This window comes from Pseudophryne corroboree, chromosome 4 (assembly GCF_028390025.1).
Source record: "Pseudophryne corroboree isolate aPseCor3 chromosome 4, aPseCor3.hap2, whole genome shotgun sequence".
Lineage (NCBI taxonomy): Eukaryota > Metazoa > Chordata > Amphibia > Anura > Myobatrachidae > Pseudophryne > Pseudophryne corroboree.
The window spans coordinates 321362496-321374998 of NC_086447.1; the positions used below are offsets into that span (position 1 = coordinate 321362496).

The 12503-nt window shown below is 46.4% G+C and overlaps 1 protein-coding gene across 6 annotated transcripts in view; it reads left to right on the top strand.

Moving 5' to 3' along the window:
• ATP11B (ATPase phospholipid transporting 11B (putative)) overlaps positions 1-12503 on the top strand; it is a 264318-nt gene that overhangs the window by 125170 nt on the left and 126645 nt on the right. For all 6 annotated transcript variants that reach the window (XM_063916334.1, XM_063916335.1, XM_063916336.1 and 3 more), the window contains exons 4-6: positions 5060-5140; positions 6983-7090; positions 7257-7385. In XM_063916334.1, coding sequence (XP_063772404.1) covers positions 5060-5140; positions 6983-7090; positions 7257-7385 — 318 coding nt within the window. The remainder of the gene's footprint in view (positions 1-5059; positions 5141-6982; positions 7091-7256; positions 7386-12503) is intronic.

Genomic DNA, 12503 nt, shown 5'->3' on the forward strand with positions numbered 1-12503 from the left:
AAATGTTGAATTTGACAAATTGTCGAATTTCAAAAAGTCGAATTTTGAAAGTCCGTTTTTTTGACAGAAAGTACTGAATTGCATTGTCGAATTTATTTATTTTTGGCGAAAATGTCCCGTTTTCCGACATTTTCGGGAATTCGACCGCAATTGCATATACCCCATAGTGCTGCTAATAATTGTACTGTTACCTCATACTGCAAGTTATATCATGTCTGCTTCTGAGGGTAACGGTTCTTGGGCTGAGCACACTGCTGGGGTTGCTGCAGCCACAGACCCATATGAGGAGAATATAGCAGCTGTGGGCTCTGGTTCTGGGGGCTCTTTGACCCCCAGTGGGACTGTGGCAACGGAGGCACATTCTGACCCTCCGTGGGCCGCTTTTTCCACGCTTCTGCATACGCTAGTTCACAAACTAACACCCCCTATGGGACCCCCAATGCCGGTACAACCGTATGTGGTCCCTGCAGCTAACCCGCCGTGGGCCGATTTATCTGCTTAATTAAAGAAGTTGAACCAGTCCCTGACTACTAAAAAGTCTGACCAACGCTCGCCTAAGTCCAAGAGGTCCTCTAAGCGAGCGCTTGTCTCCTCACAATCCACTGCTGTCACTGACACCTCGTCTGATGAAGGCAGCACATACACTGACCCCACAGGTTCTGACTCAGATACGGCTGATGGGGAGGGTAGTTCACATGTGGATGTTCCTGATCTTTTGGAGGCTATTAAGTTAATTCTGCAGATTACAGATGATCCCGAGCCATCCGTTCCTCCTAAGAAACCAGATAGGTTCAAGCGTCAGAAGGTGGTTAAACAGGTTTTACCTCACTTTGATCACCTAGTGGATATACGTCAGGAGCCCTGGGATAGCCCGGGTACGAAGTTTGTGCCTCAAAAGAAGATGCTGGCTCTCTATCTCCTCGCGCCAGAGCTGTCTTAAGAATTGGGAAACGCCTCCTCCAGTAGACTCACATGTGGCTAGGATGGTGGTTTCCTCAGCTCTACCTGTCACTACCGTCACATCTTTAAAAGTGCCTACCGATAAACGTATCGAGGGTTGTCTGAAAGCGATTTACACCCTCACAGGCCTACTGTTGCAGCTACATGGGCTAGACAATGCTTGTCATATATTGTCACAGCTTCTCGATATATTAAAGAGGCGGCTTCTGATGCCGGTATCCCTGCAGCCAAGGCCTCTACTACGTCGGTCCTGGCTCGCAGGATATTGTGGCTGAGATCCTGGTCTGTGTATCTGGACTCTAGAAAAACCCTGGAGGTACTCCCTTTCAAGGGAGATTTTCTGTTTGGGGAGGACTTAAATAAGATAGTGGCTGACTTGGCTACTGCCTAATACAGCTCCTTCTGTGTCGAAGGCCAAAGGCACGTCCTTTCGCCCTTTTCGTCCTTCAGGTAAAGCAAAAGGTCAGGCGTACCATAAGCAGGACCGCACTTCCAAACCTGATAAGCCGAAGCCCAAAAGAGCCTGGGCTGCCCGTCAGCCAGCTGCCAAGACCGATAAGCCTGCCGCATGACGGGGCGGGCCTCCCCCTGGGGGATCCCAGGGTGGGGAGCCGGCTTCTAGGGCATACCCAGGAATGGTTGAAGACCACTTCAGATGCCTGGGTACGGGAAGTCGTCACTCGAGGTTACGCCATAGCCTTCAAAAACCGACCCCCTCATCGATTTTGCCAGACAGACATCCCGTCGGACCAGACAAAGGCAAACACTCTGCATTCGGTGGTACAGACCCTCCTGGAAATAGGAGTCGTAGTACAGGTGCCTCTGGCTCAGAGGGGCCGGGGGTACTATTCTCCGCAGTTTCTAGTCCCGAAACCGAATGGGTCCTCCTGGCCCATTCTCAACCTCAAGGCACTGAACAGGTTTGTGAAGGTTTCCAAGTTCCGTATGGAAACCCTTTGCTCTATAGTTCTGGCCTTGGAACCTGGGGACTACATGGTCTTCCTGGACATACAGGATGCTTACCTGCATATTCCTATAGCAGTGTCACATCAACAATACCTGAAGTTTGCTATTGGCAACCTCCATTACCAGTTTCGGGCGTTACCTTTTGGTTTAACAACGGCTCCGCGAGTCTTCACCAAAGTTATGGCAGTGATGACGGTGGTACTCCGCCGTCAAGGGGTCAGGATACTGCCGTATCTGGACGACTTGTTGATCCTGGCAAATTCCCCAGATCTTCTCCTGCGTCATCTGGATATGACGGTCCGGTTTCTACAAGCCCACGGGTGGCTCATCAACTGGAAGAAATCCTCCCTGGTCCCTGCTCAGAGCATGGTGCACCTGGGAGCGCTGTTGGACACTCACAACCAGCGGTTGTTCTTGTCTCAGGAGAAAGTCCTGAAGCTTCAGGACAGGATTCGTTGCTTCCTTTCTCGTCCACAAGTGTCGATACATTCGGCAATGCAGGTGCTGGGCCTCATGGTGTCAGCATTCGACATGGTGGAGTATGCTCAATTCCATTCTCGCCCCCTCCAGATGCTGATTTTAGCAAAGTGGGACGGCCTGCCTCACCGGATCAGGTCTCATATGATCTCTGTGACTCCGGAGGTCCGTCTGTCACTGCTCTGGTGGCTCCAGGACCAACAATTGTGCAGGGGCCGTCCTTTCTGGATATCCAACTGGGTCCTGTTGACGACAGATGCCAGTCTAAGAGGTTGGAGCGCGGTGCTGGAGCAGCACTGCTTGCAGGGTCGGTGGACCAAGGAGGAATCTCTCCTCTCGATCAACATTCTGGAATTGCGGGCGGTCTTCAATGAGTTGCACCTAGCCCAGCATTTGATTCAGAACCGTCCTGTTCAAGTACAGTCGGACAACGCCACCACAGTGGCTTACATAAATCAGCAAGGCGGCACTCGAAGCCGTTTGGCTATGAAGGAAGTCTCACGGATTCTACGTTGGGCAGAACGCCATCTATCGGCAATATCGGCAATATTCATTCCGGGAGTCCTGAATTGGGAAGCGGACTTTCTCAGTCGTCAGGACTTGCATGCCGGCGATTGGAGCTTCCATCCAGTAGTGTTTCAACTCCTCGTGGAAAGGTGGGGTCTTCCAGATGTGGATCTGATGGCGTCTCGACACAATCACAAGGTTCCGGTCTTCGGAGCAAGGACAAGGGATCCTCAAGCAGCATTCGTGGATGCGCTGGCGGTGCCGTGGATGTTTCGGCTGCCGTACGTGTTCGCTTCGGTGTCACTCCTGCCCAGGGTAATTCGGAAGTTCAAGCAAGAAAAAGGAAATCTGCTTCTCATAGCTCCGGCGTGGTCCAGACGGCACTGGTTCTCAGACCTGCAGGGCCTGTTGTCAGAGCGTCCAAGTCTACTTCCACAACGCCCAGACCTCCTCGTTCAGGGCCCCTGTGTCTACCAGGACCTAGCCCGGCTGTCTTTGACGGCGTGGCTCTTGAAGATTCCATCTTGAGGGCTAAGGGTTTTTCTGAAGAGGTCATTAGAACTATGTTGCAGGCACGGAAACCGGCCTCTGCTCGGATTTACCATAGGGTCTGGCATTCCTACTTTGTTTGGTGCGCATCTAATAATTATGACGCTTCCAAGTTTAGTACAGCCAAGCTTTTGGCTTTTCTCCAGCAGGGCCTGGACTTAGGCCTGCATCTGGCCTCCCTCAAGGTTCATATTTCTGCCTTGTCGGTGTGATTTCAGAGAAAGATTGCGACTTTGCCTGATGTTCATACTTTCACTCAGAGTGTGTTGCGTATCCAACTTCCCTATGTCCCACCTGTGGCTCCTTGGGACTTGTCGGTGGTTTTGGAGGCGTTGCAGGAACCTCCATTTGAACCCCTGGGTTCAGCTGACCTTAAGTGGCTTTCCTTTAAGGTGGTGTTCTTGCTGGCTATTGCCTCTGCTAGAAGAGTGTCGGATCTGGGTGCCTTGTCTTGTAGTTCCCCATATCTGATTTTTCACCGTGACCGGGCGGTTCTTAGGACTCGTCCCGGATATTTGCCTAAGGTGGTTTCTTCGTTCCACCTTAATCAGGAGATTGTGGTTCCGGCCCTTGTCTCTCCTGATTTGTCTCCCAAAGAGCGGTCTTTGGATGTGGTACGGGCTCTCCGTATCTATGTGAAGAGCACTGCTTCTATCCGAAAATCTGATTCTCTGTTTGTTTTGTTTGGATTTTTACAAACGTGGCTGGCCTGCTCACAAGCAGACCCTGGCCAGATGGATTAGAATGGTGATTGCACATGCTTATGTGAAGGCTGGTCTCTCTGCTCCTGATCACATTACGGCCCATTCTACTCGGTCTGTTGGACCTTCTTGGGCGGCCCAACGTGGTGCGACCCTTGAACAATTGTGCAAGGCGGCTACGTGGTCTTCCGTGAACACGTTCATAAGGTTCTATGTCTTCGATACTGCCGCTTCCCAGGATGCTTCCTTTGGACGCCGGGTTCTTGTGTCCGCTACAGTGTGTCCCCTCCCATAAGGAACTGCTTTAGGACATCCCCATTGTCCAGACTTGTGGAGCCCAGTGTACCCTGCAGCAGAAAACGAGTTTTATGGTAAGAACTTACCTTTGTTAAATCTCTTTCTGCGAGGTACACTGGGCTCCACAAGGCGCCCACCCTGACGCACTTAGCTTCTTTGGGTTGGTATGGCATTAGCCGCTGACACTTCTCTTGTCGTGAGAGTGTGGTGTATGTGGCTGCTAACCGTTGTCGTCTCTTTTCCTGCTACTGCATTGGGCTGGTTAACTAAAACTGAGCTCCTGTGCTGGGAGGCGGGGTGATATAGGAGGCGTCGCTGTGCATTCTGTGAACAGTCAAAGCTTTGAGTCTGTTGGTGCCTCGGATCAAGATCCTACTCTACACCCCATTGTCCAGACTTGTGGAGCCCAGTGTACCTCGCAGAGAGAGATTTAAAAAAGGTAAGTTCTTACCATAAAACTCGTTTTATTCATTTTTATTTATTCTATCTTTATACACATTGTTGTGCTCAAAACATTAACATAAGGAAGACAGTGTGGCTTTATGTGGGTAGATCAAGGGACCCTGTGCGGTTAAACCCATGTTTTGTTTGTATTTTTTCAGCTTATGATCGATACTCCAACAAGTCCTGTAACAAGCGGACTTCCGTTATTTTTTGTTATTACTGTAACAGCTATCAAACAGGTAAATCTATTTCTATCCTCAAAATAGGTTTTATCTATAAATCTTTTACTGTTTCATACTGTATCTTCCAAGTTCTTTAACATTCTCACTAAATCGTTTTATGTTACTGTACGGCAGTAACGTAGGCTTTGTAAAGGCGTTTATAAATTACCTGACTGCCTGGATTAAGGATAAATAGAAACATGGACTGGAAGCTGGGCAATATCTAATACTGTAATGAAGAAAGGGTATTAATAAAAGTAACACTTCCGTTTTAAAAGTTGCTTATTTCACTTTTTGCTCATACATGAAAATGATAAGAAAAAGTCAGTGTAACCTTATAGTAAACCTACCAACAAATAAATCTGAATGTGCACAAGACATTGATGTGCTGAGAATAATCTCGGGGATAACACTCCCCTTAGTTATATGCTTACAGAATGTATTCCTGTTAGCATATCACTAAATAGAATATATGGAGATAACAATTTTCCAAACATACAGTAGTATCAAATAATTTATTATGAACAACATAATGGGGTCTATTCATACAGAAAACGAAAACAGAATTGTTTCTGATCACTATACATCGCATCTCTTCGATGCGATGTATAGCTGTAATAAGTAGAAATTCATGTATACTCACCCTTCCGACGATGGGCTGCGGTGTCTGGGACTCCTGCGGTGAGGTCTTCTCCAGCAGTCCCTCCCTGCGATGCGCAGAGTCCAGCGGCGGGTCCCTTTGCGCATGCGTAGGTTGGTGACCTCCCGGCAGGCCGCAGTGGTTGCTGGGAGGTCGGGGGGCGGAGCCAGCGCGAGGTGCCGAGCAGCAATCAGGGAAGCATTGAGCTTCCCTGATGTCTCCGCACTACAGTTCAGGTTACGCCGTCCTCAGATGGCGAACCTGAACTCCATGGAGAAGCGGAACACAGAGCTTTCCGCACCTTCATGAATCGCACTCACCATACAAAGGTATGGTGATGCGATTCTGGCACAGAGCGGGGGTACCACTGGAGAAGTCAGAGACTTCTGCACGGTAACCGGCTCTGTGAATTGTAGTAGGCAGAGAAAAGCCTTGTTTAACGCAAAACAGGGCTTTTCACTGCTGCATGAATAGACCCCAAAATCTTGTATACAATATATATTAGGATGTACTGTGCAACCACTCCTGATTTTTATGTTCATTTAGAAAAAAAACTGCTTTTTAGAATAAAAAAGTTAAAATATTTGTTTATTAAGTAATTGAAACTGCATTTTCTGAACTACTGTAGTACAGGTTGAGTATCCCATATCCAAATATTCCGAAATACGGAATATTCCGAAATACGGACTTTTTTGAGTGAGAGTGAGATAGTGAAACCTTTGTTTTCTGATGGCTCAATGTACACAAACTTTGTTTAATACACACAGTTATTAAAAATATTGTATTAAATGACCTTCAGGCTGTGTGTATAATGTGCATATGAAACATAAATGAGTTGTGTGAATGTACACACACTTTGTTTAATGCACAAAGTTATTAAAAATATTGGCTAAAATGACCTTCAGGCTGTGTGTATAAGGTGTATATGTAACATAAATACATTCTGTGCTTAGATTTAGGTCCCATCACCATGATATCTCATTATGGTATGCAATTATTCCAAAATACGGAAAAATCCCATATTCAAAATACCTCTGGTCCCAAGCATTTTGGATAAGGGATACTCAACCTGTAGTAGTAGTTCACAATGTCTTCTCACACGAGGATTCATCTTGCCGTGTTCTTGACTTCCTGCATAGTTGATCTCTGAAACCACACAAGACCACAGTGTTAGATGCAAAAAGATTCCTTCATTGCTTAATCTACTGCTGTGTTTGCAGGGCTATGAAGATTGGCTGCGTCACAAAGCAGACAATGAAGTCAATGGAGCTCCAGTTTATGTGGTCAGAAGTGGAGGCCTTGTTAAGACTAGATCGAAAAATATCAGGGTATGTATACTATTTAAAATAAAAGAACAAAATCACTTTTTTATACTGTATTTTGAGCCACAGAAAGAAACAGATGTGATTATGAACACAATTAGTGCCAGTATATTCCATGCACTTGACAACGCTTGGGTTTATTTTCTACTTCTTGTTTTCTAATTGTTTTTAGGTAGGTGATATTGTCAGAGTAGCCAAGGATGAGACTTTCCCTGCCGATCTGGTGCTTCTCTCGTCAGACAGAGTGAATGGCTCATGTCATGTGACTACCGCAAGTCTGGATGGGGAAACAAATCTCAAAGTACGTTGTTATGTACAGCTTTACTGTCTCCCTATATTTTTCCAGGGAGACCGGTTCTGGCTGTTTTTTTTTTTTTTTTACATGCCCTTATCTAACCAGTCTGTCTATATTGTTAGCAGTTTTCCTGAAATGTAATAAATTAATATATTCAGCCACATTGTGAATCCTAGTTAGGACTAGCATTTGTTTTTAGAAAATAAGATACATTTACTAACAACTAATACATGGATCACTGATTTTGTCTGTTGTTGCTGCTGTTATAAATATTATTGAGCTTTTATTTATAAGAAACCACAAAGTGTCCGCAGCACCATACATAGAGCGATTTACACATTTACAAATTAAAAAGTAAAACTAAATATACAATACAAAGTTATTCTATGAACAGCTACAAGTTGAGAGTAAAATAAATCACAGAAGCAAAGGCATTCGTGAAAACAGTAAGCATACAGATGCATCCTCATACTGTGCATCTATCCTCAATACACTATGCAGACGACATACCCTGGCGTGAGTGAGCCATCAGGTTCTAGTGTTCACTCTAGGATTTTTTTAGGGCAGGGTGCTGAGCATTGAAGAGGGCACATTTTTATTTTGAAGGGCACATTTTTGATGTGACACTTTGCGCTCAAAGCATAGCGCATATGTTTATATTTTTTGAACATACATTTTGCCCTTAGTAAATCATATACCCACGCATACATATAAGACACCTAACATCTGTACTGAGAAACATACTGTATATGTCCAGTCTTCTTGAAAGATTGGCTGTAGCATATACATGAGTAGATAATTATAAATGTCTTTTCCAGTGCTGAAGTAGTTATAATCCGTATCTGTTATAAAACAGAAAAGTTAAACAATGGGTTAAAATATATAGAAAATAAATAAGTCTGTTCTACTAGGGAAATACTCTAAGCAGTACATGCTCACTGCTTACCCTGTTCTTTCCCTCTTTATCAGAGTGCTGTGTTATTTACAGTGCCTCCTCTGCCATCCAGTTGGCTAAGGATAGAAATTGTTTCCAATTTCAGAGATGGGCAAGGAGTAGACGACAACATTGTAACATGCACTCTGATTGTTGCATTCTGTTTAGAAGGGAGTGATTTATGGTCCTGCAGGGTGCACTAAAAAAGGGCAGGGTGCTTTTTCAAATTTAAAAAATGGGCAGGGTGCTAATGTCGGGCATCTTTTTTTTGCTGAAAAATGCATTTTAGTCGCAATGTGACTAGGACGTACATGGAGACTGTGCTGATTAATTATATGACATTTGTATATTGTGTGTGACCAAGTCTGTATACACCCAGAACAGAACTTGTACGTATTGGAAAAAAGCTGCCGTTGCTACATTGTAGTATGTTGTATATAGATTGAGACTCAGTCGCACACAGATATACAGTGGGCTTCATGTGCACCCTAGCCGCATTTTGTTGCAACTAAGATGCATTTTTTTTAGCAAATAAACACACTTGACGCTAGAAGATACTCACGCGCCCTGGCTTACAAAGAGGAGCTGATTGGTGTGACTGCAGCAAAGATGTATGAGGACATAACTGGACAATTAAGCAGAATAATAAATGCAAGGATGCAGTAGCAGAATAAATCACATAGAATACAGAAACAGTTCTACATAAGACAGGAAGAAACACGCAGAACAGACATGACAGAAGATAGAGGGCCCTTCCCATGTGAATTTGGAGAAAAACTGAATTGTAAACAATAGCAAAGATTTCCTCCTTGAACAACCCTCCCAGTTAGCAGAAGCATTGAGCCACTGTGCGCCAACAGCACTGGGACTTTTCAACAGGGGATTCTATGAAAGCTTAACCCATGGAGCTCAGTAGAAATTATTCTGTTGAGTTTGGAGAGGCATGGACGGGGCTCCCTTCCTGCATTGTCAGCTTAAAGGAGTGTTTGTTATCAGCAATAACTGGGAATTTCCGGGCAAGAGAACATAAAGCTCCTCAAATTTGCTATATGTTGAATGTGAGCACGATAACTGCAAACTATCAAATTGACGTCTCCTGTAAATAGGACAATAGGAAACTAGAGGTGTAGTCGCAGAAGTTGTGTATTTCTTTTATAAATGTTAATACTAATAATGTGGTTTTAGATAAATATATTTCTCTGACGTCCTAGTGGATGCTGGGGACTCCGTCAGGACCATGGGGAATAGCGGCTCCGCAGGAGACAGGGCACAAAATTTAAAAGTTTGACCACTAGGTGGTGTGTACTGGCTCCTCCCCCCATGACCCTCCTCCAAGCCTCAGTTAGGTTTTTGTGCCCGTCCGAGCAGGGTGCAATCTAGGTGGCTCTCATAAAGAGCTGCTTAGAGTAAAAGTTTTGATAGTTTTATTATTTTCAGTGAGTCCTGCTGGCAACAGGCTCACTGCAACGAGGGACCTAGGGGAGAAGAAGTGAACTCACCTGCGTGCAGGATGGATTTGCTTCTTAGGCTACTGGACACTAGCTCCAGAGGGACGATCACAGGTACAGCCTGGATGGGTCACCGGAGCCGCGCCGCCGACCCCCTTGCAGATGCCGAAGTAAGAAGAGGTCCAGAAACCGGCGGCTGAAGGCTTTTCAGTCTTCATGAGGTAGCGCACAGCACTGCAGCTGTGCGCCATTGCGCTCAGGCACACTTCACACCGGCGGTCACTGAGGGTGCAGGGCGCTGGGGGGGGCGCCCTGGGCAGCAATGTTAATACCTTTCTGGCTAAAAAGAATACATCACATATAGTCCATGAGGCTATATGGATGTATTTCACCCCTGCCAGGTCTCAGAAAAACCGGGAGAAGAGCCCGCCGGAATAGGGGGCGGGGCCTATCTCCTCAGCACACAGCGCCATTTTCCTACACAGCTCCGCTGCTAGGAAGGCTCCCAGGCTCTCCCCTGCACTGCACTACAGAAACAGGGTAAAAAACAGAGAGGGGGGGGCATTTTTTGGCGATATTATATATATATTTAAGCAGCTATAAGGAAACAACACTTATATAAGGTTGTTCCTATATAATTATAGCGCTTTGGTGTGTGCTGGCAAACTCTCCCTCTGTCTCCCCAAAGGGCTAGTGGGGTCCTGTCTTCTATCAGAGCATTCCCTGTGTGTCTGCTGTGTGTCGGTACGTGTGTGTCGACATGTATGAGGACGATGTTGGTGTGGAGGCGGAGCAATTGCCGGTAATGGTGATGTCACCCCCTAGGGAGTCGACACCGGAATGGATGGCTTTGTTTATGGAATTACGTGATAATGTCAGCACGCTGCAAAAGTCGGTTGACGACATGAGACGACCGGCAAACCAGTTAGTACCTGTACAGGCGTCTCAAACACTGTCAGGGGCTGTAAAACGCCCTTTGCCTCAGTCGGTCGACCCAGACACGGACACCGAATCTAGTGTCGACGGTGAAGAAACGAACGTATTTTCCAGTAGGGCCACACGTTATATGATCACGGCAATGAAGGAGGCTTTGCATATCTCTGATACTGCAAGTACCACAAAAAGGGGTATTATGTGGGGTCTGAAAAAACTACCTGTAGTTTTTCCTGAATCAGAGGAATTGAATGACGTGTGTGATGAAGCGTGGGTTACCAAACAAGTGGCGTTACCGTCTCCTGATACGGCCGCCCTCAAGGATCCAGCTGATAGGAGGCTGGAAAATACTCTAAAAAGTATATACACACATACTGGTGTTATACTGCGACCAGCAATCGCCTCAGCCTGGATGTGCAGTGCTGGGGTGGCTTGGTCGGATTCCCTGACTGAAAATATTGATACCCTGGATAGGGACAGTATTTTATTGACTATAGAGCAATTAAAGGATGCATTCCTTTATATGTGAGATGCACAGAGGGATATCTGCACTCTTGCATCAAGAGTAAGTGCGATGTCCATATCTGCCAGAAGAAGTCTATGGACACGACAGTGGTCAGGCGATGCGGATTCCAAACGGCATATGGAAGTATTGCCGTATAAAGGGGAGGAATTATTTGGGGTCGGTCTATCGGATTTGGTAGCCACGGCAACAGCCGGGAAGTCCACCTTTTTACCTCAAGTCCCCTCCCAGCAGAAAAAGACGCAGTCTTTTCAGCCGCAGTCCTTTCGTTCCTATAAGAACAAGCGAGCAAAAGGACATTCATATTTGCCCCGAGGCAAAGGAAAGGGTAAGAGACTGCAGCAAGCAGCCCCTTCCCAGGAGCAGAAGTCCTCCCCGGCTTCTGCAAAGTCCTCAGCATGACGCTGGGACCTTACAAGCGGACTCAGGGGCGGTGGGGGGTCGCCTCAAGAATTTCAGCGCACAGTGGGCTCACTCGCAGGTGGACCCCTGGATCCTGCAGGTAGTATCTCAGGGTTACAGGTTGGAATTCGAGAAGTCTCCCCCTCGCCGGTTCCTAAAATCTGCTTTGCCAACGTCTCCCTCAGACAGGGCGACGGTATTGGAAGCCATTCACAAGCTGTATTCTCAGCAGGTGATAATCAAGGTACCCCTTCTACAACAGGGAAAGGGGTATTACTCCACGCTATTTGTGGTACCGAAGCCGGACGGCTCGGTAAGACCTATTCTAAATCTGAAATCTCTGAACCTGTACATACAAAGATTCAATTTCAAGATGGAGTCACTCAGAGCAGTGATAGCGAATCTGGAAGAAGGGGATTTTATGGTGTCCTTGGACATCAAGGATGCTTACCTTCATGTCCCAATTTGCCCTTCACACCAAGGGTACCTCAGGTTCGTGGTACAAAACTGTCATTATCAGTTTCAGACGCTGCCGTTTGGATTGTCCACGGCACCCAGGGTCTTTACCAAGGTAATGGCCGAAATGATGATCCTTCTTCGAAGAGAAGGCGTATTAATTATCCTTTACTTGGACGATCTCCTGATAAGGGCAAGATCCAGAGAACAGCTGGAGGTCGGAGTAGCACTAACTCAAGTAGTGCTCCAACAGCACGGGTGGATTCTGAATTTTCCAAAATCCCAACTGATCCCGACGACACGTCCGCTGTTCCTAGGGATGATTCTGGACACTGTTCAGAAAAAGGTTTTTCTTCCGGAGGAGAAAGCCAGGGAGTTATCCGAACTCGTCAGGAACCTCCTAAAACCAGGGACAGTGCCTGTGCATC